The sequence below is a fragment of the Hermetia illucens genome, chromosome 1, assembly GCF_905115235.1.
Source record: "Hermetia illucens chromosome 1, iHerIll2.2.curated.20191125, whole genome shotgun sequence".
Lineage (NCBI taxonomy): Eukaryota > Metazoa > Arthropoda > Insecta > Diptera > Stratiomyidae > Hermetia > Hermetia illucens.
In genome coordinates, this window is record NC_051849.1 from 220,537,872 (window position 1) to 220,562,608 (window position 24,737).

General features: G+C 43.2%; 1 protein-coding gene across 4 annotated transcripts; it reads right to left on the minus strand.

Moving 5' to 3' along the window:
* Window positions 1–4,270: 4,270 nt before the first annotated feature.
* LOC119650695 (calnexin) lies at window positions 4,271–24,500 on the minus strand. 4 transcript variants are annotated; one of them, XM_038053698.1, is made up of 13 exons: window positions 24,341–24,491; window positions 24,181–24,293; window positions 23,864–24,018; window positions 15,134–15,490; window positions 15,000–15,071; window positions 14,801–14,934; window positions 14,515–14,722; window positions 14,328–14,448; window positions 13,939–14,201; window positions 13,724–13,864; window positions 13,527–13,652; window positions 12,756–13,037; window positions 4,271–4,715 (listed from the first exon to the last, which is right to left on the minus strand). In XM_038053698.1, exons 3-13 carry the CDS (start codon window positions 23,984–23,986, stop codon window positions 4,659–4,661), a joined length of 1,884 nt encoding a protein of 627 aa, XP_037909626.1. In that variant the 5' UTR covers window positions 23,987–24,018; window positions 24,181–24,293; window positions 24,341–24,491; the 3' UTR covers window positions 4,271–4,658. The 4 variants fall into 4 exon arrangements, with proteins under 4 accessions (XP_037909626.1, XP_037909635.1, XP_037909607.1 ...); XM_038053707.1 differs by lacking the exons at window positions 13,527–13,652; window positions 24,181–24,293 and adding an exon at window positions 13,149–13,268 and having other exon boundaries at window positions 24,341–24,500; XM_038053679.1 differs by lacking the exon at window positions 24,181–24,293 and having other exon boundaries at window positions 24,341–24,500.
* Between the last annotated feature and the right edge of the window lie 237 nt (window positions 24,501–24,737).

Consider the following 24,737-nt stretch of genomic DNA (forward strand, 5'->3'; position numbering starts at 1 on the left):
AAATCCGAGTCCCACCATGGTGTTTTACCCTTCTTTGGTATCTTAAGTGGACAGCTTTCTTCGAAAACTTCTCTCATGCTAGTTGTGATCATCTGGGTTGTCTTCTCAATTCCAGCAATGGATTTGATGCGCTTCCCAGGGATCGTGATTCGGACGTTCAATTCTGTTTGATATATTACCCAATCTGTCTTCCTCGGATTCCGAAATGGAGTGGGTGGAGGTGGATCCATGCCCATAACGAAATCAATGCGTCTGTGATCCGAGAGTGTGATATCGTTTGATACTCTCCACTCTCCGATCAGAGCCGCGATGTCAGGAGATGCCACCGTGATGTCGATGACCTCCCGCCTGATCACGTTGAAGAAAGTGGGTTCATTACCCACATTTAGGATCTGCAAATCGGTTCCTACTAGATACCCCAGTAGTCTCGATCCTCTTGCATTGATGTTCGAACTTCCCCAGCATATGTGGTGAGCGTTGACATCACATCCTGCTATTACCCCCATGCCTCTACTTTTGGCATATTGGATAGCTCTGATGAATGTTCCACTGGGAACGTCTTCTGCGTCTTAGGGGAAATATGCAGGTTGTGCGGAACTACTAAAGTCTCTTTGGCTTCAGCGACTATTGGAGAGCGATTCTCTTGAGGTGCTGGCCGTGACTGCAGATAAAATACATGTGTACGCGCGCCCCGTGGTCATGGAGGTGTTTCACGAATCCGTCGACGTGACGCAACTTTGGAGACAATTAGTCGCGCTTACAAACACTGTGGCCATACTGCCGGCGGCGGTGGATGCTCTGCGTTCGAAAGAACGGTCTCGAACTCGTTCAATGGTCACCTTGAGAAATGGGTGTTCGGGCAGCCGGATACCGCGGTCCACATAGAACTGTGACGTGTCCAGGTACCACCGTACGTTTGCATACCATAAAATGTACTACCCCTTGCATTTTAAACGACTGCAAAAAACTGAGTTCGCTGATGTCCACGGCGACCTCTACCCGAAGCACAGCAACACGCCACTTTACATCTGGCAAACCCAGGCGCGTAAGTTTCCTCCCCATCTCCAGACCCAATAAACTATTTCCGGCAGCGGCAGCAAACTCCTGGCTATCGCAACTTACGGCTACAGGCAAGTTGACGTGAGTCTTGGCTTGCGTAGGACCTTTTCGTGGTGCTTCATTTTGGCTGACATCAGTGTCCCAAGTTTCATCCACTGTTTATAGCCTTTTTGCTTCTCACTAATTCAATTTTTTCGAAATCAATTGAGCCGGCAAGACGTACTTTACACGACACTCTGTGTGAAGTAGTTGCGCTCTTTCAAATCGACCTCGTTCCAGTGTGCCCAGTATCGCTCCGCCACAAACCTATGCTGATCTGTTTGCATCCTTCAGTGCTTCGTAAGCATTGTTTCCTGCTAGATTTGAAATAAGTAACGATAGGCCAAATTACAATCAAAAAAATCATTTTATTCACTTAATAGATTTTGGTTCTCATTCAATAGTACAATATATAACTAACTCTTATTAGTCCACTTTATTAATCTATTGATTCTTGGTTCAATATTACCCTTAAAAGCTGCGCGAGAAACTAAGATTGAATGGAATAATCAATTTATCATCATCCTTACATGTAAATACAAATATTTATGAAAAACAAAGCGACACGAACATTCTTTAAAAAAAACGCTTCCCGTTCAATAAATTAAGACAATATGAGTTTTCCTCTGATTCCGTTGCACAAGTAATCGTAAATATGAAAAAGGATTAGCTTAGAAATAGTTCTACTCCAATAGACGATCGATCACGAATATCAAATACGTAGAGATTACGGAGCGGTTTTACAGACCCGCTTAAAATCGAAACGAAAACTGTCTAAGGCTAAGCAATGTGTACAAATATGCAAAATGTTCGTTGATCTGAGAAACAGTTTGATGTATGAAAAATGAAGTAAAATCTTATCGTGTATTTTCCGCATTGGTTGTGAATAAACTCGTTCATCTATTGCTGCTCTATTTGTTCCTAACAATTTAACAAGGTAGTGTTTATCCAAAAACTGTACATTTTATGACTTTATGACTTCATATTTAACGCTGTGGAGGTTTCCTAGGTCTGGGAATATTTCATGGTTGGGATATGTAAAGGAAGTGCCGACCTAGCATGGGTTGATTTTCTTTTTGTCATTTGTTTATGGTTCCTTGGGGATGTAAAATTCACTTAACATATTATGTTGGGGAAAAAGTAATATCGTATTTTGTCAATAGATGGTGACACTGAAACATATCTTGTGTTGTACTTATCGCATCGGGTCATACTATACGGCGACAATCTGGCCTGCAGGTGCCTCTTTGACAGTTTTATGATCGTACGTTTCAGTCTCAAGTTATAGCGCGTCAAAGATGGAGTCCACCAAGGAAGAAATTCGTCATATTTTATATTTTTACTACCTGAGAGGTAAAAATGCAACGAAGGCGACCAAAAAAATTTGTGAAGTTTATGGGTCCGATACTGTAACGATTCGCACAGCACAGCGTTGGTTCGATCGATTTCGTTCTGGAGTAGTGGATGTCGAAGATACACCCCGTCCTGGTAGGCCAATCGTCGTCAAAACCGATAAAATCGTCGAAATCATCCAGGTAGACCGGCATGTGAGCATTCGCTCGATTGGTCAGGAACTGGGCAAGGACCATTTGGAACCATTGGCAGAAGATTGGATTCCAAAAAAAGCTGGATGTTTGGGTGCCAGACGAGTTGACGGAAAAAAATCTCTTGGACCGAATCAATGTCTGCGATGCACTGCTGAAACGGAAGGAATTCGACCCATTTTTGAAGCGGATGATGGGACTGGTGATGAAAAGTGGATCATTTTTGAAAATCTCAAGCGAAAAAGATCGTGGCCAAGTCGACCCAAACCATCGCCAAGCCCAGATTGACGGCCAGGAAGGTTTTGCTGTGTGTTTGGTGGGATTGGAAGGGAGTCATCCACTATGAGCTGCTCAACTATGGCCAGACTCTCAATTCGGTCCTCTACTGTGAGCAACTCGACCGTTTCAAGCAGGCGATTGACCAGAAGCGGCCAGGATTGGTCAATAGGAATGGTGTTGCGTCCCACCAGGACAACGCTCGGCTTCACACATCTTTGATGACCCGCCAGAAGGTACGGGAGCTCGGATGGGATGTCCTATCGCACCCATCGTATAGTCCGGACCTGACACCAAGTGATTACCATCTTTTCCGGTCCATGCAAAACGCTCTTCGTGCTACTAAGTTGGCCTGAAAAGAGGCTTACGAAAACTGGCTGAGTTTTTTGCAAATAAGGAGGGGGGTTTTATAAGAGGGTGATAATGGAGTTGCCTTCTAAATGGCAACAAGTTTGCGGACTTAAATCGGATAATTCTAAGTATGTTAAATAAAGCGTTAAAATTCGATCACAAATACGACATTACTTCTTCCCCAACCCAATATTTTCTTAGATAAATGCGTTTCTAATGTTCGTGAGAATGTTTAATGTTGCATAATGTGAATGTACGCCTAAGTGTAATCGATGTTGTTAACGTGGTCGCGCGAAAGCAAATTCGCTTTGGAGTGATTAAGGTCAGTTTTTCTCCCGATTTTCGTCCTGTATTCGGAATATTTGGGAGAGCGCCAGTGCAGTGTCGAATAAAATCAAAGTCCGACTTCTTAACTTTGCGAAAAAAATTAAACTTCTTGCCCCGCGTTTCTTTTGAAAATTTCATCGTTCACATTCCGAATCCTCCGAATCCAGCGAGTGGAAATCAACCTCCAAAGCTTTAATCAATTCCACACCCTGACTAGTCAGCGTTGCATTTGTTTACATGCTATCGTTTCGGAAGCAACTATTTCAGTTCAGTTCTTTTTTATATAATCCGATTCTAGTGAAAACGTAATAAATCTTTGGTAGAAAATGAAATGTATTCAATACTGAACCCATAAGAGTTCTGTTCGGACGCAAACACTTGCGATATTTAATAATAAAGAAATACTGAGAGATTGGGTTTTCTAGCCTAGGCGAACTATGTTGTTAGAACTTATATCCCTGCATCCCATAAAATGCGCGCCTTTACCAAGTTACTTTACTGAATAAATAAAAACAAGTAAAATAAGAATAAAAAGAAAACAGAAAAACGCAATACTCGTCATGATCCCTGATCACCTTACCCTAAACGCCCAAAATTGAAATTGTTGCTTGAGAAACATTCATTATTCTTAGACCATTGAACCTCTAGCTCGTATACGAAATAAAAGAATAAACTCCAATGAAATATTCGATTTATAAATTTACGGTTCATTCCCAGTCAATTGTGAACAAAAAACTGAACATATAGAAACGAATGTTTTCATGTGAACAATCACCGCACTTTGTAATGACGTAATACAGGTAAAGAAAATCAATCAACATACGTAATTCACTTCTCGGTGTTCTATTTCGTTTATGTTTCTCCTCTTTCTGCGACCTCTGCCCTTCTTTTTATATATTTATTACCGTTTATATAATTTTCATTTAAATAGCGCTAAAATTAAGAAAGAAAAAACTGAAAACGACTTGAGAAAATATCGCAATTACATAAATTTGTTTCATGGAGATATTTTGTCTACTGGATCGTTTTCTGTGTATCTCACAACATACACTAGATACTAATTTACTCTTTTCGAGGCCGACGCTTCTTCACGCCTTCTGTATGTTCAGGAACCGCTTCCTAGGTTTCAGAAAAAATAGTAGAATTTATGATTTGTTTAACAATAAATTTTATACGACACGAAAGTAAGGGAACAACCTTTAAGGGTCATCCGAATTGAATGGCTAAATTATCTTCTATCTTGATGCGCACACACATCTTACCAATTTTGTTATTGCAGTAGAATCCCGATTAACTCCCCTGTAGCCTGTCCCAAGCGATAATTGAGAAAGGAGGAGGGAGGGAAAGCTGTAGCCTGAATGGCTGAGTTACACCTAAGTGTCTCAGGTGAGTAGGGTGTCACGAACTACGTAGCCCAGTCTGCAACAACATAGTTGTATAAACTATGGCATGTTTCAAATCACCTGAAGCAGCTACCACCGAGGCCACCCCTGGATAGAATTTTGCGATGGGGCGACAACCCATGTATGTAAAAACTACGCCATCTCCAGAAACCCGGAACATTTGCCTTAAGATTGGACGGATAAACGATGACGACTAAGCAAACGCCTAATGGACTATTCTTTCGAATTCTGGAATGTACGCTCCTTGAACAAATCAGGTCCCGTCAAGACCCTACTCCTTCAACAGCTCGAGATTTACAAATTGAGCATGGTTTAGCGAAATAAGCGATATGAATTCACACACAATTTTCGAAAGTGGCAAACCGTCGAGCCACAAGGAGTTTGGAGTTGCATTTATAGTGAGCAAACAGCTCAAGCCGCACATCATCGACTTCACTTCGAAAATCGGAAACGAAAGCTGGTATCGAGGAACCACTGGAAGACACAGTCTCTATGAGGAATGTAATCATAACGGTCAACGATTAATTGACTTCGCCAGTAGTAGGAATCTTGTCGTAAGCTCCACATGCTTCCCGCATAGACACATTCACAAACAGACCTAGAAATCACCAGACGCATATACCTTCAACCAAATTTACCATTTCCTCATTAATAAAAGATGGGTGTCCAGTGTATTGGGTGTAAGATCTTATTGAGGAGGAAACTCCGATTCAGACCATCACTTGGTGCAGATTCTCCTCAGTGCACTAAACGGGAATCAGCCCTACCAAAATCTTTGGAGTTGATAAATTCCTGAGCGTATACAACCACTCTGGAGGAAAAACTATCATCTCTGTTACATGACTTCAGCAACACAGATGTACACGGGTTCTGGTGAGAATTTAAAGGCACCATCATCAAGAAAGTCGCAGAGAAGATCATGGGATACAAATCCCGGCGAATGCGAATTGACTGGTTTGACGATGAATGCAGAATATCATTTGACACAAAGAACGAAGCCAGCAGACAATATGTTCAACGTGCAACCGGAGCTAAAAAAGGAAAGTATGACGAGCTACGGCGAAATTCGAATAGAATAATTCGAAGTAAGAAACGAAAATATTTCTACGAGCAGTTGGTGGACATTATTAAAAGCGTTGCTAATAGAAACACTAGATAAGCATATATACTAATGAATACAAACGGTTATCAATCCAGGATTAGCCTTTCATAGGACAAAGATGGAACAACAAACGCTGGGCCTTCTATTTTAAAGTGATTCTGAATCCGACACCTGCTGCCCCCATACAAGTAGCCCAAATCGATGGTCCTGGTTCCACTACACATCCTCCGATAGCAGAAGAAATTAATTTCGCCGCGCGGTCACTGAAATCAAACACTGCGCCAGGCGCGGACGAGATTCCAGCCCAGCTGTTAAAAAGCAGTGGAACGTGTCTACTGAATGAGATACACCAACTGAGTCGACTAGATTCATCCTTATCCATCCAATGGCAATAACGATCTTAAGAGTTTACGCCCTTAAAGCGCTAGCTGGATCCTCCAAGTATCCACTGATACCTACCCGTTAAACCCAAGGACGAGAAAAAACAGTCACCAGAAATATTCGGGGGAGCTTACTAGAAATGGAATAGTCTAAAATGCGCCTATCCAATAAATGGCTTAGGATCATTGTGGGTGTATTCACCATCTATCGAAATTGAGGTTCTCCGAGGATATTAGCAGAAGATTCTGTGAAAAGGGCAATGAAACCTAAATACGTCATGATCTTCTTTTTGATTAAATAATAATAGTCGTATGCAGATGGGCGCCCAGGGTACGATCTTATCGGGGAGCAAACTGCGATTCGGACCATCACTTGGTGATGGCAACATATCGGTGCAGAATTTCCCCAGTGCACTAATCGGAAATCAGTCCTACCAAAATCTTCGTAGCTGATAAACTCCTGAGCGTCCTACTTTGAAAAGCGTAAGAGTAGCTCAAATCGATCGCGGTTTTGGTGATCCTGGCTCCACTACACATTTTCCAACAGTAGAAGAAGTTAATTTCGCCGTTCGGTCCCTGAAAACAAATAAAGCGGCGGGCGTGGCCGAGATTTCAGCTGAGCTGTTTAAATCTGATGGAACGGGTCTACTAAATGCGATACACCAACTACTGTTGCGAATCTGAGAGGACGAGGAGATCCTAGACGACTGGCGCATGAGCATCATCTGCCCCATCCACAAAAAGGGAGATAGATTACGTTGTGAAAACTACATAGGCATTTCACTAGTAAGTTCGTTCTATAAAATACGGACAAAAATTCTAGAGAATAGAATAAGACCACACGTCGAACGACTCATTGGCGAATATCAAGGAGGTTTCAGGTCGGATGCTCCGCAACCGCCCAGCTTTTTACCGTTAAACTAATTTTCCAAAAATGCTGGTAATATAAAGTTGACGTGTACCAAATCTTGGTCGACCTCAAGTAGGCACCCGACAGTATAGATCGTGGAGTACTGTATAACGCTGCAATTTTGTACACTACGTACTGGTTTGAAGCAGGGCGACGGACTGGTGTCGATGTTCTTTAACCTAGCACTCGAATATGCCCTAACCCAAGCCTCCGAAAATTTGCTAAACACATTCGAAAAGAAAGTTCTTTGGCGAATTTTCGGAATAATTAGGGACTGTGATGGATGGCGTATTCGGAAAAACCATGAGTTATATGAACTGTACGATGAGCTAAAAGTCTCGAAATTCGTTAAACTAAACGCCTTCAGTGGGCAGAGCATGTCCAACGAATGAGCAACTACTGGGTTTCTATGATTGGAAGATACGGTCACGTGAACGAGTTGATTGGAGGACAACAATGTCGGGAGTTCGGGAAGTAGGACAAGATCATGGTCTAGATCCATCTCCCTAAGAGGATGGATGATCGAGTAATAGATTGTCGGCCTCGGACAGGGCCCGATATCGGGCTGTAGTACTGCTACGATGATGATGATGAGAATCTAGATAAATCGTATGGTTGGGGACTACCAATTATAGGGAGCGCAAAGTAAAGAAAATTCTGGGGACCGGGAAATTTGTACGAACTAGCCGGAAATACGAATAATCGGACTTCCGCTGCATAGAAAAACTCATCCTGTAGAGAACACCATCTGGGGTAGAATCTATGGCGTTGCGACACAGTTTTTAAATATGTCAGATTGAGAACTTTCGTCACTCCAACTCTGCTTGTCGCCTTCAAATCCAGAGCTATTTGGCCAAGGTATATTGACTCAGTGAAGAAGCAGGCAAATGTCAACAACGTAGTGCAGTTAATAATAATAATCGTTGGCGCAACAATCCATATTGGATCAGGGCCTTGAAGTGTGTTAGAGCACTTCATTCAAGACCGTAACGGTACACTACAGTATATTGTAGGAGACAATGTGGTCAGCATAGCGCTAGTCGAGTTGCTTCGAGAAAAAATTACATCGTTAAATGAAAAGGTCAAATCCTCCAGCTAAGGTAGCATGAAGAAGTTACCGATAACGAGAAAAAAAAGTATTGGTGACAAAATTCTTGAATCCGCTTTGAATTTCAAATTTCTCACAAATTTTACCTGAATGCAGCAGGTGTCATATTACGCGGCCATAGGCTGCTCTGTTAACTGCTATTAGTTTGACCGGATTGTCTCTCCTGCGCACACATCCTGTTCACATTGTTGGCAGCTTTCTCCAAAATCGATAAAGATTAGGTCAAGCGAAAATCTGAATCCCACACGCTGTTCCAGACTGGGCTGATGTGGGCAATGCAGAGTAACCCAGAGCGAAAGCCATTTTGCTCTTCGTCGATTAAGCTTTGGGGGTTTTGCAGTGTTTCAGAATAATTTTAGACATTTTTTGTAACGGTAGGAAACGCACAAATGTCCCTGCAATTATCACATTCAACCCGAGCGCCCATCTCGGGATCGCAATGATCATTTTCCTCTTTCATTTATTGGGAAAGATCTCAAACTCCCAGAATTCACGAATGTTTGGAAGTAGTTACTCTGGAGCGACTGCAGGGACTGAACGGAATAGACCATCAAAATGCTTCCCTCCGTTTAACCGCGTTGATTGAAGATAATTTCGCTTTTGTTGAAGTGCTCAATTTAGCTGTTCATCATCTTAGGCGAAAGTCTGCTTCTCTCACCAACATAAAGGTGGAATTTCTTTTCTCGCCGCGTACGCTACGTTGCACTTCTCTAACTTTGTCACAAGAACGAAGCTCGCCTCCGCTCGCAGCCATCAACAAAGCTCTCAGTTCCTTGCGTTAATCGATTCGTCTCGAGATTTCCATAGTCAACCGGGTCTTTTGAGATTTGGCCGACAAGTTCATCCGCACCAGAAATAAAGGTTCTTTTAATGGCAGCTGAGTGTTCACCAATGTTGGATTCGGAGTCCTTGAGCAAGTTGGCCGTCATCGCAGATAAAATCCACGAGGACCACGCGTGACCCCTACTTGCTATAGTGTCTCATGAGACGACAAATCAGGTGGCTCAGCAGCAATAGTTGTTGTAGTGCTAATAACCACCTTTTTTGCGAGAAGTAGGATAAGATCGCGGTCTAACTCCATATACCTAAAAGTATGTCGAGTAAAAGGTCAACGAAGCGCTGGACAACCACCAGGACACCATCAGTGGTGGTGGTGGTACCAGTGTAGGTTCGCCGAGAATGCCACAAAATGTACCGGCCTCTGCATTTTCTCGACAAAAAGCTAGACTTATCGGGAGCTCTCACGTTGCCTGACAATTAAAGACCTCTTGAGGCGGCGCTACTAACTAGTCGATACAGGCTTTGAAGTATCAGTCCTCCCCAGATCCCGAAATCATTAATTCTCATCGACCCGCACGTATGGCTACAGGCACGAGCGTTTTCTTTACGTTTCATTATAGCAGATATCAACACTTCCATCTTAGATGGACTTTCTATGCCATCAATGAATGAATTGCTATTTGATTTGCATATCGTATTTCTTATTGACCCAATAACCTCCCATAGGTTATCATTAAGAATTTCAACCTGCATGGCCGACACACTTTCCGTCGTTTTTGAAGAGGTTGCCCAGCCAACCGCAACATCATTACCAAGCATAATCTCGCTGAGCCAGCTAAACATTATGTTTAGCACCACATCAATACTATTGGCTCCCCTATCCCCTTTCTAAGAAGCGTCTACTACCATCGCAGAAGCTTACAGCTATGTGGAAAGAGATTGAAGAACTGCTTAAGTGGGATATTTGCAGACCTTCAGACAGCTGTCAGTCTTCGTCACTTCATATTGTCCCTAAACCCACTGGCGAATGGAGGCTTAGTGGCGATTACAGACGTCCAAATGCTCAGACAATTCCAGATCGATACCCTAATTCTATTCATCCGACTTTCGGTACTCTATAACAAATTGCCGTATTTTCTTGACCTTGAAATTAGTCAAAGCATATTACCAAATCCCTGTATACATTCACTAAGACGACTTTTGGACTTTACAGTGCAGCGCAAACCTTTCAGAGGTTCATCTACTCTGTGCTGCGAAATCTCTATTTTTGTTTCGTTTGTTTTAGTGATGTTTTGGGCACATCATTCTCTGAGTCCGAGAATTTAGACCACCTCGAGTGCATTTTCAACGTCTCTTTGAGGCCGCTCTGCTACTCAATGTTGATAAATGAAAATTTTTGCAATTGCCGGTGGAAATCCTAGGACACCTGATTACTCCTGAAGGCATCCAACTAGTTAGTTCGCTTGCTTTCAAACAGAAGCTCGGTGAAGGATCGTTTCACCAATTTCGGCACCTGATCTTCATCAGCCACTTCACTTCCGACCTTCATCACGTGTCTGTAAAGGATAACATTGTTGGGGACGCTTTGTTATTTGTAGAAGGGGTAAAAATCCTCGCCATCGTTAATTTTCCGGCAATCGCGAATGTCGCAATTTTCAGTTCTTCAGGACTTACTACAAATACACAGGGAGTTTCCTAAGATCTCAGATAAGGGAACAAAAAGCCATATATTCTGGCGGATTTCTGTGAAGTATTTCACGCCGTTCAGGACCTACCGTATCCAGGCACCTAGCCAAATAAATCGATTAGTTACGATGTAAGATGTAGACGTGCCTCCCGTTTCACCAAACGCATCCACATAATCTAACTCGATATAATTGGAACTCGCTCGATTTCTGATATTGTCTGCCTCATAAACATTGATAGATTCACGCGTTGGCCAGAGACGATATCTTTGCACAATTTTGTGGCGAAGCTTTCCGTCGGGAGTGAATTCCACGCTTCGGTCATAATCACGGACCAAAGAATGCAGTTCAAGTCCTCTATTTACTCGGAGTTAGCCAAACTACTCGGCTTCAAACACCATCGGAAACTACGTACCATTCGCAGTCTAATGAAGTGCTTGAAAGATGGCGCAGGACACTGAAGGCTGCTATAAAGAGCGAAAACGACTCTTCTTGATCTAAGTCTTGCCAAACGTTCTACTTGGCCTACCTCAATGGCTAATCCCGCGTAGTTGGTATGCGGTGACAACATGAGACTTCCCAGTGAATTTGTACTAGACATTAGTTCGGGCCTTTACATTACTAGATTGCTGCGTCTGCTCAAGGAGCAGTGCTGAAAACAAAGTCACAACCATTCGTCAACCAAGAAAAACGTGGCCGACGTGCTCAGAAATTTCAACTCCTGCACGCATGTCCCAATTAGGTTGGACGCTTCCATTAGACCACTTTGCAGTCACTTTCCGAAGGCTACTCTGCTTTTCTTCACTCTTAACTTTAACTGTCTTTGAAAAACAACTTTTTACTGACTCAAAAAAATTGTTTTTCAAAGTCATGGTCGACTCTTTACAGAGGGCTCACTATTGCATGTGGTCGTCATACAAATTACTCATTCCGCCACAAAATAACTTTAACATTGTTTGCAAAACTTGTCCAGTTTCTTCTCTAATTTGTCGGATAGAACGGATAACGTTGTAGGATAATGGGAAATCTTCAAAATGCTCACTTCGTTCCTGTTACATTTTCAGTAAGACCTCTGGACAAAAAAAATCCAGACGCTGACTCTCCCCTGGGAGCAATGTGACCGAAGTCGTCACTGGGTGTTATTTGCCTTCTTACATATAATCCATAACACTCCCTGGATATGAATTATATTCATGTTAAGAAACGTCCAGTTCAGGCCTCAGCCCGTTGAGGCCGATTAATTTTTTTCACCGGGAAGTTTCTAGAGGGAAAGAATCAACTTGGCACCCGTTACTGAAGGATACTATACCAGCGCAATGGCCCAATAACATTAGCAATAGCATATCGCCGGATTTGAGGTATTGTGGTGTACATAGAGGAGTACGATAATAAGTTTGTTCCTCCATTTTTTACAGCAAAACCAATAAGATAAATCAAAACGTCGATGAAAAGGACATCTGCTGTTATAAGTAAAATATCGTGAGGATATTATCGCTATATGAATTGACAACAAAGTCGATACAAGTCCTATTAACTGCTGTTGTCCTTAAGTGTCCAATAAATATAAAGCATCAAACTAGATCCATACGGGCCGACCTCGCTACTGAATAGGATAAAAACTAAAGCAGAACTCTTCATAAGGGCATCGACGATCCTTTTCAAATATCGTTGTATTGGATCCATCAATTAGTCGATAATCTAGCGTGAAAATTTACTTCTTCAAGCACAAGAAACAGCTGACTTTCCCTGTACTTTCGTGTCAAATATTCTAATTAGTTAAATCTTAATTACCTCCGCTGAATTATCCTCGATTACAATTTCATCTTCACCTCCCTCCTCTTCATCATCGACGTTGTTATCTTGAAGCGTTTCAATATCATCATCTACTTCTAAATCAGACTTTTTACTTTTAGGACTAGGTTTTTGTTGGTGTGTTTCAGCATCACCGCCTGCTGCATTTTTGTGAGGTTGATTTTTCTCGCCTTTCTCACCATTCCTTGGTTCATCATCATCAGCTGTTGGCTCGTCTGTTTTTTTCGCTCGTGCTGCTGAGTCTGCTTGTGGGTCTTTGCCCTGTTCAATAGCAATTAGAAAACATTAGAGAAAAGAAATTTCCTAAGGAGGAATCACTACTACAAAGCCATGACTGATGGATGAGTTTAGCGAATTGAAACTACTAGTTACCTTGCTGGAGCACAAGCTATAAATAGTGTATGATAGCGGTACTCCTATGCCTAAAATGTATAGCGCCCACATCCATGGGTTATCATTTGTGTATTTAATTAGCTTACTAAGGAAGTTTTCCTAGAAATGAAGAAAAAAATGAACAACATATGAAAATATGGCATGAAATTTGAAAGGAATAGAATGAGTTTTGAGCAACATGTCTATCCTAATGTTTTCTGAGAACAGTGATGAAGTTCTGGAGACTGGGATTATGTCTCCGATAGCAACCGAGCCTAACTGAATACTCAATTATACGCTACACAATACAATGGCCAACTAAAATAAGCCTTGCATCTGATACAATAAATAGCCACTGCAATAATACGTTTCTGGTACCTCTTTCGCAAACTTGACAAGAATGCGGGCATATATCGCAATCGGTATTGCACAGTAAATAAAATATACCGCCCACCATCCCGGCTTGTAGCCCATATGACGCATCATACGGTGCCAAATAGTTTTCTTCAAAATATGTTTATTTCCATTATATTTTCCCAGTTAGATGCGTACGACCAGATCATTTCAGTACTTACCGAGTCTTTGTTAATTTGATGTCGCTTCAGCGAATACGTTGCTTTAGCCCATGCATCGGCATCTTCTAAATTGTCCGTTATGATGATGTTATCGAATAAAATATTATTAGACATCGACCAGATTTCAATGCCAACAGCTGACTGAAAATTCCGAAAGAAAAAAAGGTTGAGTCTGTATCAAGTGATCCGAGCTGCATAAAGCAGAATCGACCTACAATTGAGGTAAGTTTCTTGTATGGTTCTAAATCCTCAAAGAAGTCCGGATTGGGAATCTTGCGTGGTGCCCACTTTCCTTGGTAGTTGGGATTGTCGATTAAAGGAGCACGCCACTTGCCTTTGTAATTCGGATTAGAAATCAACGGTGCTTTCCATGGTCCACAGCCAGGCGCCTTTTCACATACGGGATTTTCGATGAGTGGAGCTTCCCATTCGCCGTCCATGTCAGAATCCCAATCCTCAGGCTTTTTGGCATTTGGATCTGTAGTAAAATTGTTGGGAAATCAAAGGGTGAATTGTGGTGACAGAGAGGGAAATTGAAGATGCAAAAAGTTCGTCTGAAGCTTCCACTTGCTGGAGAGAAAGAAATAGTGAAGACTATCCTCACCTGGAATCATTTCTTCCTCATCATCCAGCCACCCTCCAGGCTTGGCAGCATTGGGGTCTGGTATTTGTGGTGGAGCATCTTCATCCCAATCATCAGGTTTTTTCGAGTCTGGATCAGGAATCTGGAAAACAGATAAACTTAGACGTTAGAGAATGTCTTCCTGGAACTTTTCTGAGCCCGCTATTACCTTTTCACGTTCGTCCCAATTTTCTGGTTTTAGATCAGATGGATCGTCGATTTCCCGGGGCGGATTCACAGGCGGGGTGAAATCATTCAGTAGTGTGCCCTCGTTTATTGTCTTCTCATCGACCTGAATTCGATACTGTCCGTTTGGTTGCAAATACAATTGATACAGATGTGGATTTTTGTCTTTGAATGGTTCTTCTAAACGTTCCCTGTTTTGCGAGAAACAAATTAAGAATATTTAAAATCATCTATGAAAGTGCGATATGGAAACATGATGCAATACATACTTCGCCTTTCGACAATGCTTTTCAGTTACTGATCCGTTAATTGGATTAGTATAACGGAAAATGAAATGAAGCTTGACGTCATTGCCGCACTTGTCTGGCCCAAACATAATAGTGTACGGCGTTTTGTCGTGGAACTGAAAATATATATCATTTCATCAGACTTTGTTGAGAGTGCATTGTAAGCATATTATGCGATTACCTTGGTTAGGTCAGCGGTCTCTTTGCCAGTCGACAATAATTTAATATACGAACCGCCGCAGTCTTGTCCGTCCTGCATTTCGAAGAATTATTAGGAACTTCTTGGCAAGCATGATTAGAAGCAAAATTTCTTACCTGCATGGTAACTTCATATTGAACGACTAGAGCTTTATTGGGGTCACGAAAATCGAATGGCTTCGATAGCCGCGACGCGATAGCAGCATGTTTTGCTTTCGATTTTAGTACCAGACCAAAATCGTTTTTGAGAATTTGCTTTGCTGGGGCCTCTATCGCCCACTCGCCGTCGTACTTGGCTATCTCCTCGGCTATATCATCTTTCTTTGCTTGCGACTTAATCCATGCTTTTCCGAACCGGTCCAGATCGTCGAAATGCTCAGCGAAATAGAAAGTTTGGGGATTTGCTTCGGGACTTTGGTAGTTTTGAATGGCTTCTTCTGCGGCTGGATCCTCTTCTTCCACATCGGAATCATACTGGGAAAATGATATAAGTTGTAATTAATGCAGCTGGAATTCGGTAAACTTTGCAGTAAAGGGCAACGATGGGTCTCTGAATGGTAAATGGCCAATATGTCACGGTAGGCCTTCACAGGTGAGATTACGGGGGCTGGTAGAGTAATACACATGGAGAGAGTCGGGTCGGGTGAATTTACGTTGAACCGCTCTAAGACTACAGTCTGTTACATAAGAGCGTGGTCACTGTTACACGTAGATAAAAAATCTGAGGGTCCTGTTTCTTTTTCTATGACATAGAGGGCACCTCAGTCCTTCATGCTTTTTGTAAAAACTCAGCTCTCTGTCAAATTTACTCTTCAATGGAGTGGTTTTTCGAAATGAGTGCTGTTTACGCCTCTCGCTTTGAGGCAATTTTTCTATGTTTGCATGAAAAAGGACCCAAATTAACGCAAACTGCTGCTGCGAAATATATGGGAAAGTCGAAGCAGGTCGTTAGCAAGTGGATAAATCGCTATAAAAAGGTCGGTAACGTTGATGATTTTCCTGATCGCGGAAGTGCAAGCAAAGTCTCAAAAAAAGACGAAAAAAAGATTCTCGCATTGTTCTCGAAAGATCCAACTTTGACTTTACGTGGAGCTGCTGTGAAATTGAGAGCAAGAGGTGTTGACATATCTTACGGAACGATTCGCAGGCACTTGCTTGCCAATAAACTGAAATATCGCAGTACTTTGGAAAAACCAATGTTGAGTGCAAAACACGTTGAAAAACGAGTGGAATGGGCGAAGGAAAACTTGGACCGCGATTGGAGCAATGTAATTTTTTCTGATGAATCCTCCTTCTGGGCATTTCCGAGCATCAAACAGGCCTGGGCAACCTCCACCAGTAGGATGCTTCAACGGACTGTTGAACACCCCGTCAAAGTCCATGTTTTGGGGGTGCTTCTCAAACAAAGGTTTCGGTACTTTGTTCTTATTTACGGAGAATTTAAATGCCGAAAAAATGAATAAAATATATGAAAAGGCTTTGTTACCATCTGCTAAGCAATGGTATATCAAGAAAAATGAAAGCTGAATCCTTCAAGAGGACAACGATCCGAAACATCGGAGTCGAGCGTGTAGCGAGTGGAAGGCGCAAAACGAAGTTGTCACTTTAGATTGGCCATCTCAGCCACCGGATACAAATCTCATAGAAAATGTGTGGGCTCTGATGAAAATGCAGCTTCGCAGACGCAAGCCATGTAATTTAGATCAACTTTCTCGACAAATTCGGAGGTCTTTTCCGGTAGAATATGCAGAAAAACTAGTGGAAAGTATGCCCCGACGGTGCCAGGCCATAATTGACAATGCAGGAGATTGGACTTGCTACTGAGGTATTTGCATTGAGTATTGACGACCAAATTATCAATAAATTTGCGAATTTTCGAAAAATCAATTGTTGTTATTATTTAACAGTGACCACGCTCTTATGTAACAGATTGTAAGGCAATCATATCTGCGAAGAGGAGACCTAATCATGAAGCAATATTCAAGGATGTTGCCAACGAGGGTGAAGAAGGGTGTTGAAGAAAACTGGGTCGAGAAGCCAAAAAGGAACGCATGATGGAAGGTTGGTGATATCAAGGAAGTGGTAATTCATACAGAGTTTATTGATCTGAAAGGGATTGACCAACAAGAGATTCGAAGAAGGGATTTGAGCGAGCGACGCACTGAGGGGAATTTGTTCATGTTTAGGGTTAGCTTATTTGTAAAACATTAGCGAACCAAAAGGCAGCAACCTTGAACCCTGGGAGACACCAGAGGAAGGAGAAAAGACAGAAGGAAGAATATCGTGATCGACTGAATAAAAGGCTTTGAAAAACCATTGTAAATGATGTGTACATTCTGGGTTGAATTAAGACACCGAACAGTTTGCAGGTAGTAAACCGACGTTTTATGAAACTATGTTTCTCTTTTGATATAAGCTAGTCCTCTAGGGGTCTAGAGTCTTCGCTTTTGCGAACAGATACAGTTTCATTACCTACCCTTCTGCTGGGCTTTTTGGGCGCAGAGGTATTCTCGACGAATCCGACTATGGAACTGGCCCGAGCTCTCGGAAAAAGGACGACCATATTCCAGGCGGAGATATAGGACCTTTCATTGGCAGCAGAAGAATGCCTGCGACAAAAATGGAGGGGTCGCACCATTTGAATCTGTTCCGACAATCAGGCAGCATTATCAGCAACGACACATTAAGCCAGTTGGTATGGAGTTGTCATCTGGTGCTGCTGAAACTTGTCCGACTTGCTCGAAACATTCCTGATGTGGGTGCCGGGATAACCCAAACATCGTTGGTAATGAGGAGGCTCACAGACTGACTCTATCTGGATCTATAATGTTGGGGCCAGAACCAGCTTCTGGAATCCGGCCATTGTCACGTCTACTCTGAAGGTTGAAATTGCAAGGATTCACGCAGCCGAGTGAAGAAATTTCAACTCTTGTCGGTATTCGAAAGTCCTTGTGAAAGAACCTGAGGTGGCCAGAGCGGCATTTTTGTTGTCCCTTAAGAAGTGGGACATGAAAACCTTTAACGGGACACTGTTTCTTAAAATACTATATGGAAAAGATTGGGGTGGTCGGAGGAGTCTCCTCAGACGAAGACACCTTGGTAGGATTCTGAACACCCTCTGCCTCTAGAGAATGTTTTCACACTCGCTAAAGCCTGCGAACGTCGTCGGCCGGATTTACGGGGATAGTACAATGGGCCTAACAATGGCCTGAGTGCTCGCAGCTGCGGCTTGCCCCGTAAATTAAACTAACTCTTTTTTTTTTTCTGAGAATTGTGGGGTCCTAAGTCCGCATCAAATTGATGCCGGATCGGACTGAATGGGGAGCAACTTACTCCCTCTTTTTTTTTTTGGTCCATGGACCGAGACAGGACAGAGATGAGGCAGCGCCTGACGATTCGCCTCTGCCCTGATAAGAAACCGTAAATGCGTCATCGCCTAACATTAAACTAACTAAACTGGTCAAAACGTTAGTGGCCCTAATTCGATGAACAGGGTAGATAGGGTGTAGAAGGGGAGACAGAGGACTTTGCAGTATACACTAATGAGAAGTGTAAAGTAAATTAGATGAAAATAGTGAGGAGTCGAAAACGGAATTAGGAGATTTGAGCAAGTAGGAAAGAACTGGGCAGGGTTGAAGAACGGCAAAAATTGAGAAGGCAACGTTTGATAAAGAATACACCTTAGGCGCCCTCAATTATGCCTCATTCGCGGCGATTTCAGGTTCAATGCCGGGGTTCTGACCGTTGGGCAGCATTATCAGCAATAAACAACGACATAGCAAACCAGTTGGTGTGTAGTTGTCATCAGATGCTACTGAAACTTGGCCGACTGAACGAAACATTCCTGAAATGAGGAAGCTGATAAGACTGGCTCGCCAAGGTTCCGAATTCACTATGGGGGGGGGCCAGAACCAGCTGTTGGCATCCAGCATCAATCTTTGTGAAAGAACCCGGGGCCGCTAGAGCGACATTTTTGCTGTCCCTTAAGAAGTGGGACATGAAAACCCTAGTAAGGCTTTTAACGGGACACCGCCCTTTAAACTACATGGAAAAATCGGAGGCTGATGATTAGGCGATCTCCGAGGATAGTACAATGGGCCTAGCAAACGACTGAGTGCTTGGAGCTGCGGCTCCCTCCTTCTCGATTTTTGTTCTTAAATAATTAATTTATGTGGTCATTATTATTTACTTTAGGACGAGCTCGAGGACCATCTGGGAGCAGACGCGAACGACTTGATGACAGTAACTCCAGGAATATTTTTAACTAGCCAAGCTATGACCAATACTAGTGTTGCACAAGCAGAAGTAAAGTTAAATCCTCCTAAAAGATCGAAGAAGCTCTATGACGTAAAATTAAGTTTTACCGTAAATGAACTAAACAAAAACGTAAGCTTTAAGGATTCCAAAGGCCTCTATTGGCTACATTGGATTATTTGGCATCGTTATTATCTCGATCTCCTGATCTCGGGACGATTACGGTTTCTGTGGCCCCGCGATTTAATGACGGAACTTGGTACACTGGCCCGAAATAAGACTAAAATAAAAAGTAACAATTTTCGAGATCTCTCTCCGTTTTTGAAATATCGAATATTGAAGTTTTCGAATCGGCCCTTAGTCAAAACATGCACTTGGGTTACGGTTTCGGTGGCCATGGATTATGGATTCTCTTAACATAAGATAAAATTAAATTACGATTAGTTTCCGGAATATTGAAAACTTTTCAATATTTCGCTTAGTTTTTCATCGTTCCCCCCTAAGCTCAACCCTAGGTTCAAGTTCTTTATTCAATCAGTTGGGAACCAATCCTATTCGAATTTAGCCTGTAAAGGACGAGCTGAAGCAGGTCCCTTTTGCCAGCACTACTTATCCCGGACTTTAGTCGTCGCCACCTGTTTAGGCTTAGGTCTTTCTATAGGTAAGCATCTGCCTTCTGACAGAAAACATTATCCGGGTAAACGGGCTTCTGGTAAAACATTGCCTCTGAGCAAATTGTCTTCAGGCAAGCTTCAACCTACGGGTAGTGCCAATGCTGAGGAGAAAGGATCGCCGGGGTTATCTACAGCTAAAGGCAAATCGAGCCGCAGCGGCCCTCTGACTATATAAATCCCCAGCCCAAAGGATAGCAAAGAGGACTCGGTCAGCAACGGATAAGTCTTCATTTGTAGCCAAGGCTATAGAATCGAAGGGAGAGGACGACTCAGTATATCTGGTTGCGATAATATGTATTGCGAATAGCTTAGGAGGAAACTCTCCTAGCAGTAAGGACCGCATCATCGCCAGGCATCAAGCACGGCACATGTATACCTCAAAATCATCATCAACAGCGCAACAACCGGTATTCGGTCTAGGCCTGCCTTAATAGAACTCCAGACGTCCAGGTTTTGCGTCGAGGTCTACCAATTCGATATCCCTAAAAGCTGTCTGGCGTCCTGACCTATGCCATCGCTCCATCTTAGGCAGAGTCTGCCTCGTCTTCTTTTTCTACCATAGATATTGCCCTTATAGATTTTCCGGGTGGGATCATCCTCATCCATACGGATTAAGTGATCCGCCCACATTAATCTATTGAGCCGGATTTTATTCACAACCAAGTGGTCATGGTATGGCTCATAGATTTCGTCGTTCTGTAGGCTACGGAATCGTCCATCTTCATGTGGAGGCCAAAAATTCTTCGGAGGATTTTTCCCTCGAACGTGGCCAAGATTTCGCAATTTTTCTTGCTAAGAACCCAAGTTTCCGAGGAATACATGAGGACTGGCAAAATCATTGTCTTGTACAGTAAGAGCTTTGACCCTATGGTGAGACGTTTCGAGCGGAACAGTTTTTGGAAGCTGAAATAGGCTCTGCTGGCTGACAACAACCGTGCGCGGATTTCATCATCGTAGTTGTTATCGGTTGTGATTTTCGACCCTAGATAGGAGAAATTGTCAATGGTCTCAAAGTTGTATTCCCCTATCCTTATTCTTCTTCGTGTTTGTGTTTGACCAGTACGGTTTGATGTTGTTGGTTGGTTCGTCTTCGATGCTGACGTTGCCACCATATATTTTGTCTTTTCTTCATTGATGTGCAGCCCAAGATCTCACGCCGCCTGCTCGATCTGGATGAAGGCAGTTTGTACGTCTCGGGTGGTTCTTCCCATGATGTCGATATCGTCAGCATAGGCCAGTAGTTGGGTGGACTTGAAGAGGATCGTACCTCTTGCATTTACCTCAGCATCACGGATCACTTTCCCGAGGGCCAGGTTAAAGAGGACGCATGATAGTGCACCCCCTTGTCGTAGACCGTTGTTGATGTCGAATGGTCTTGAGAGTGATCCTGCTGCTTTTATCTGGCCTCGCACATTGGTCAGGGTCAGCCTAGTCAGTCTTATTAATTTCGTCGGGATACCGAATTCTCCCATGACCGTGTACAGTTTTGCCCTGGCTATGCTATCATAGGCGACTTTAAAGTCGATGAACAGATGGTGCAACTGTTGTCCATATTCCAACAGTTTTTCCATCACTTGCCGCAGAGAGAAAATCTGATCTGTTGCTGATTTGCCTGGAGTGAAGCCTCTTTGGTATGGGCCAATGATTTTCTGGGCGTATGGGGCTATCCGGCCTAGCAAGATAGCGGAGATTATCTTATAGATGGTACTCAGCAACGTGATACCTCTATAATTGCTGCACTGTGTGATATCTCCCTTTTTATGTATGAGACAGATCTTGCCTCGTTGCCAATCGTCAGGCATTGATTCGCTGTCCCATACCTTGAGCACAAGTTGATGAACCACTTGGTGTAACTGGTCGCCTCCATATTTAACCAATTCGGCTGTAATTCCATCGGCTCCTGGCGACTTATGACTTTTTAGCCGATGAATTGCACGGACTGTTTCTCCTAAACTTGGTGGTGGCAGTATTTGTCCGTCGTCTTCAGTTGGTGGGACCTCCAACTCGCCGATGTTTTGGTTGTTCAGTAGCTCATCAAAGTACTCAACCCATCGCTCTAATATGCCCATTCTGTCGGAAATCAGATTTCCCTCTTTGTCTCGGCAGGATGAGCATCGTGGTGTATAAGGCTTCATCCTGCTGACTTGTTGGTAAACCTTGCGCGCCTGGTGCGGTTGCTCCTTGTACTTTTCTAGTTCACAGACTTGTTGGTTCTCCCAGACTTCCTTTTTCCGTCTGTGAAGTCGCTTGTCTGCTCGACGGAGTTTGTGATAAGTCTCTGCGCGTGCTCGCGTTTTTTGAGAATGCAACATTACTCGATATACGGCATTCTTCCGTTCCGTTGCTAGCTTACATTCATCGTCCAACCAGCCGTTCCAACTCCTTTTGCGGCTGGAGCCAAGTATGTTTGTGGCCGTATCAATAATAAGGTTCTTCAGGTTGTTGTGAAGATCATTTGTTGATGCTTCATCTCCAGGTCCTCTGTTGACTGTGATTATTGCGGCATCCATTTCCCTCTTATAGGTGTCGCGGTGGGTTGTGTTGTGGATGGCTTCAGTGTTAACTCTCACCTGATTGTCAGAGGGGATTCTGGGTGGTGTTGTTATTCGAGCTCGGAACACCATGCCAATGAGATAGTGATCCGAGTCTATATTGGCCCCCCTATATGTTGTGACATTCATCAAGGCTAAGAGATGGCGGCGTTCGATCAACACGTGGTCAATTTGGTTGAAAGTGGTCCCGTCTGGAGAGGCTCACGTATGTTTGTGGACTGATTTCCGCGCAAATCCGGTACTTCAAACAACCATTTCGTGTGACCCTGCTAATTGAATAGTTTGCAGTCCGTTATCATTTGTATTTTGGTGTAAGCTATGGGGCCAACGTATCGCCTGAGTAGGGGCTCCTTCCCTACTTGGCTGTTAAAATCCCCAAGTATGATTTTGATATCATATCTGGGACAGGCTTCGAGGGTTCGTTCTACTGCCTTGTAGAAGGTATCCTTCTTCGACTCTGCAGTCTCCTCTGTAGGGGCGTGAACGTTAAAGTTGTTTTCCGTGTAGGGTTGTCAGCCCTACCTAACCCCTAACCTGGAGGACAGGTTGGTATAATTTGTCCCGTTTTTAGACGCGGGAGACTCGCCTTCATCCCTCTCCGTCTGCAGCTTTTCGTTAAGCAAGAGCTCCCAGCGGTTACCGCGTGGAGGTGGAGATAGGGTTTGGTAGTAGAGCTCTTGGTGTTGGTTCAGCAGACATTCCCCAGGTTTTATGCTCCATCGTGGGTACCAATCCACGTTTCGCCCTGGGACCTATACTACCCTTTGACCACATACATTAAAATGTTGCGGCTAAACTTTTCCGATGATCGATTTCCCCCAAGTGTTGTGTTGATATTAAGATCCAATGTTGAGCCTGCACTGCTACATTCAACATAGCATCCTAATCTGGTCTTTCAAGTTCAAAGGAGACAACTTATTATCTGCCAAGATAATTGCTAGATGTTATGTCTAACGAAGAGAATGGGCTGGAGTTTAACACTGTTTCCAAGTTGTTGACAAACTTTAAGTCCTAGTTACTCCACGTCATTACAGAGAAAAACTATAGAAAATTGGGAAAGCCAAAGGGGTTCATTGTCAAGATCCGGTACCGAGATTTTCGAAGAATCCAGAACAAAGGCAATTAATGCAGCCACAAGTACATTTAATTATGAACGTTCCATGGTAGAGAGTGTTGCCTAAGGCTGATACTCATAAGAAGGGGTTGTTCCCTAAATCTTGTACGCAAACAATCATCGAAATATTCCAGAAAGTGCAAAAACCCAAATGACCCGACATAACCTCAAACGTCGCCGACCCCCTTCCTAATTGGGACACGTAATGGTATGGAAAGTGCGCTTTCAATCAGTCGCGAGTTTCCCAACTTACATCGTCTGAATCATCTCCATCGTCGACTTCTGCTCCATCATCGCCGTCCGCTTCCTCCTCTGCTCGCACGGTCGCAATTAACGCCAACCCGAACAACAAAACTAGAACAAATTTCCACCTCATAATCGATTCTGAAATTTAGTGCTTGCGGTCAACTGCAATTGGGAAACGAGAAAAAAAATCGATTAGCCACGGAACTGACAGCGTTTTTCCACGATTTTCCGCAAATCTTTTTTTGCACGTCAGGTTTTCCAGGCACACTAATTTCCCGACGATCTCGGGGTGAAGTCGCGGTTGCTTCGATTGAGGCAACGCACCTTTCAGACGGACGATGGAATCCCCTTCGGCGATGGAAAACTGCTATGAGGTCCCTCGCGACCAATTTCCCTCACGCGGAAAATATTCTGGAAGCACTGCCCGAGTGGAAAATCTAAAACCTGTGTGAGGGGTAAACTCAAATAGACGCGAGAAACGCACCTTGTGGAAACGAATGAAAGCGATTTTCAGTAAGGAATTCTCGCAACTTTACCGGCACTTTTCCGACTACACGGAACTGGCCTCACGGCAACGCGACTTGAACAAAACACGGAATTTAGTGCAGCTTTCAATTGTTCGAATTCTAATCAGTTTAATGGATGACTGGGACTTATGGGTTGGTTATGTTGGCAGACTTGGTTGCATCGCGATGTTCTCAATTAAATCCTTGTTTTTATAAATGTTTGCTTTGTGCGCTAATTGGAGTGGTAGCGGACAACGGGAAAATTGAAACTAGGATTCCACCCCGATGCCGCCAAATCCCTATTTCCAGATATTTGCCGTTTTAAGGATAATTCAGATGCGATGTTATCTGACATTTGCCGTGCTGATAGTACTG

Bases quoted from the DNA above. Each gene is read 5' to 3' on its own strand.
- LOC119650695 (XM_038053679.1), bottom strand. From the start codon at position 23,986: ATGAGGTGGAAATTTGTTCTAGTTTTGTTGTTCGGGTTGGCGTTAATT. The intron at 13,653-13,723 runs GTAAGTACTGAA...CATATTTTGAAG, and splicing joins ATCAAATTAACAAAGACTCG to AAAACTATTTGGCACCGTAT. The intron at 4,716-12,755 runs GTAATTAAGATT...TCTGAAACCTAG, and splicing joins TCGAGGATAATTCAGCGGAG to GAAGCGGTTCCTGAACATAC.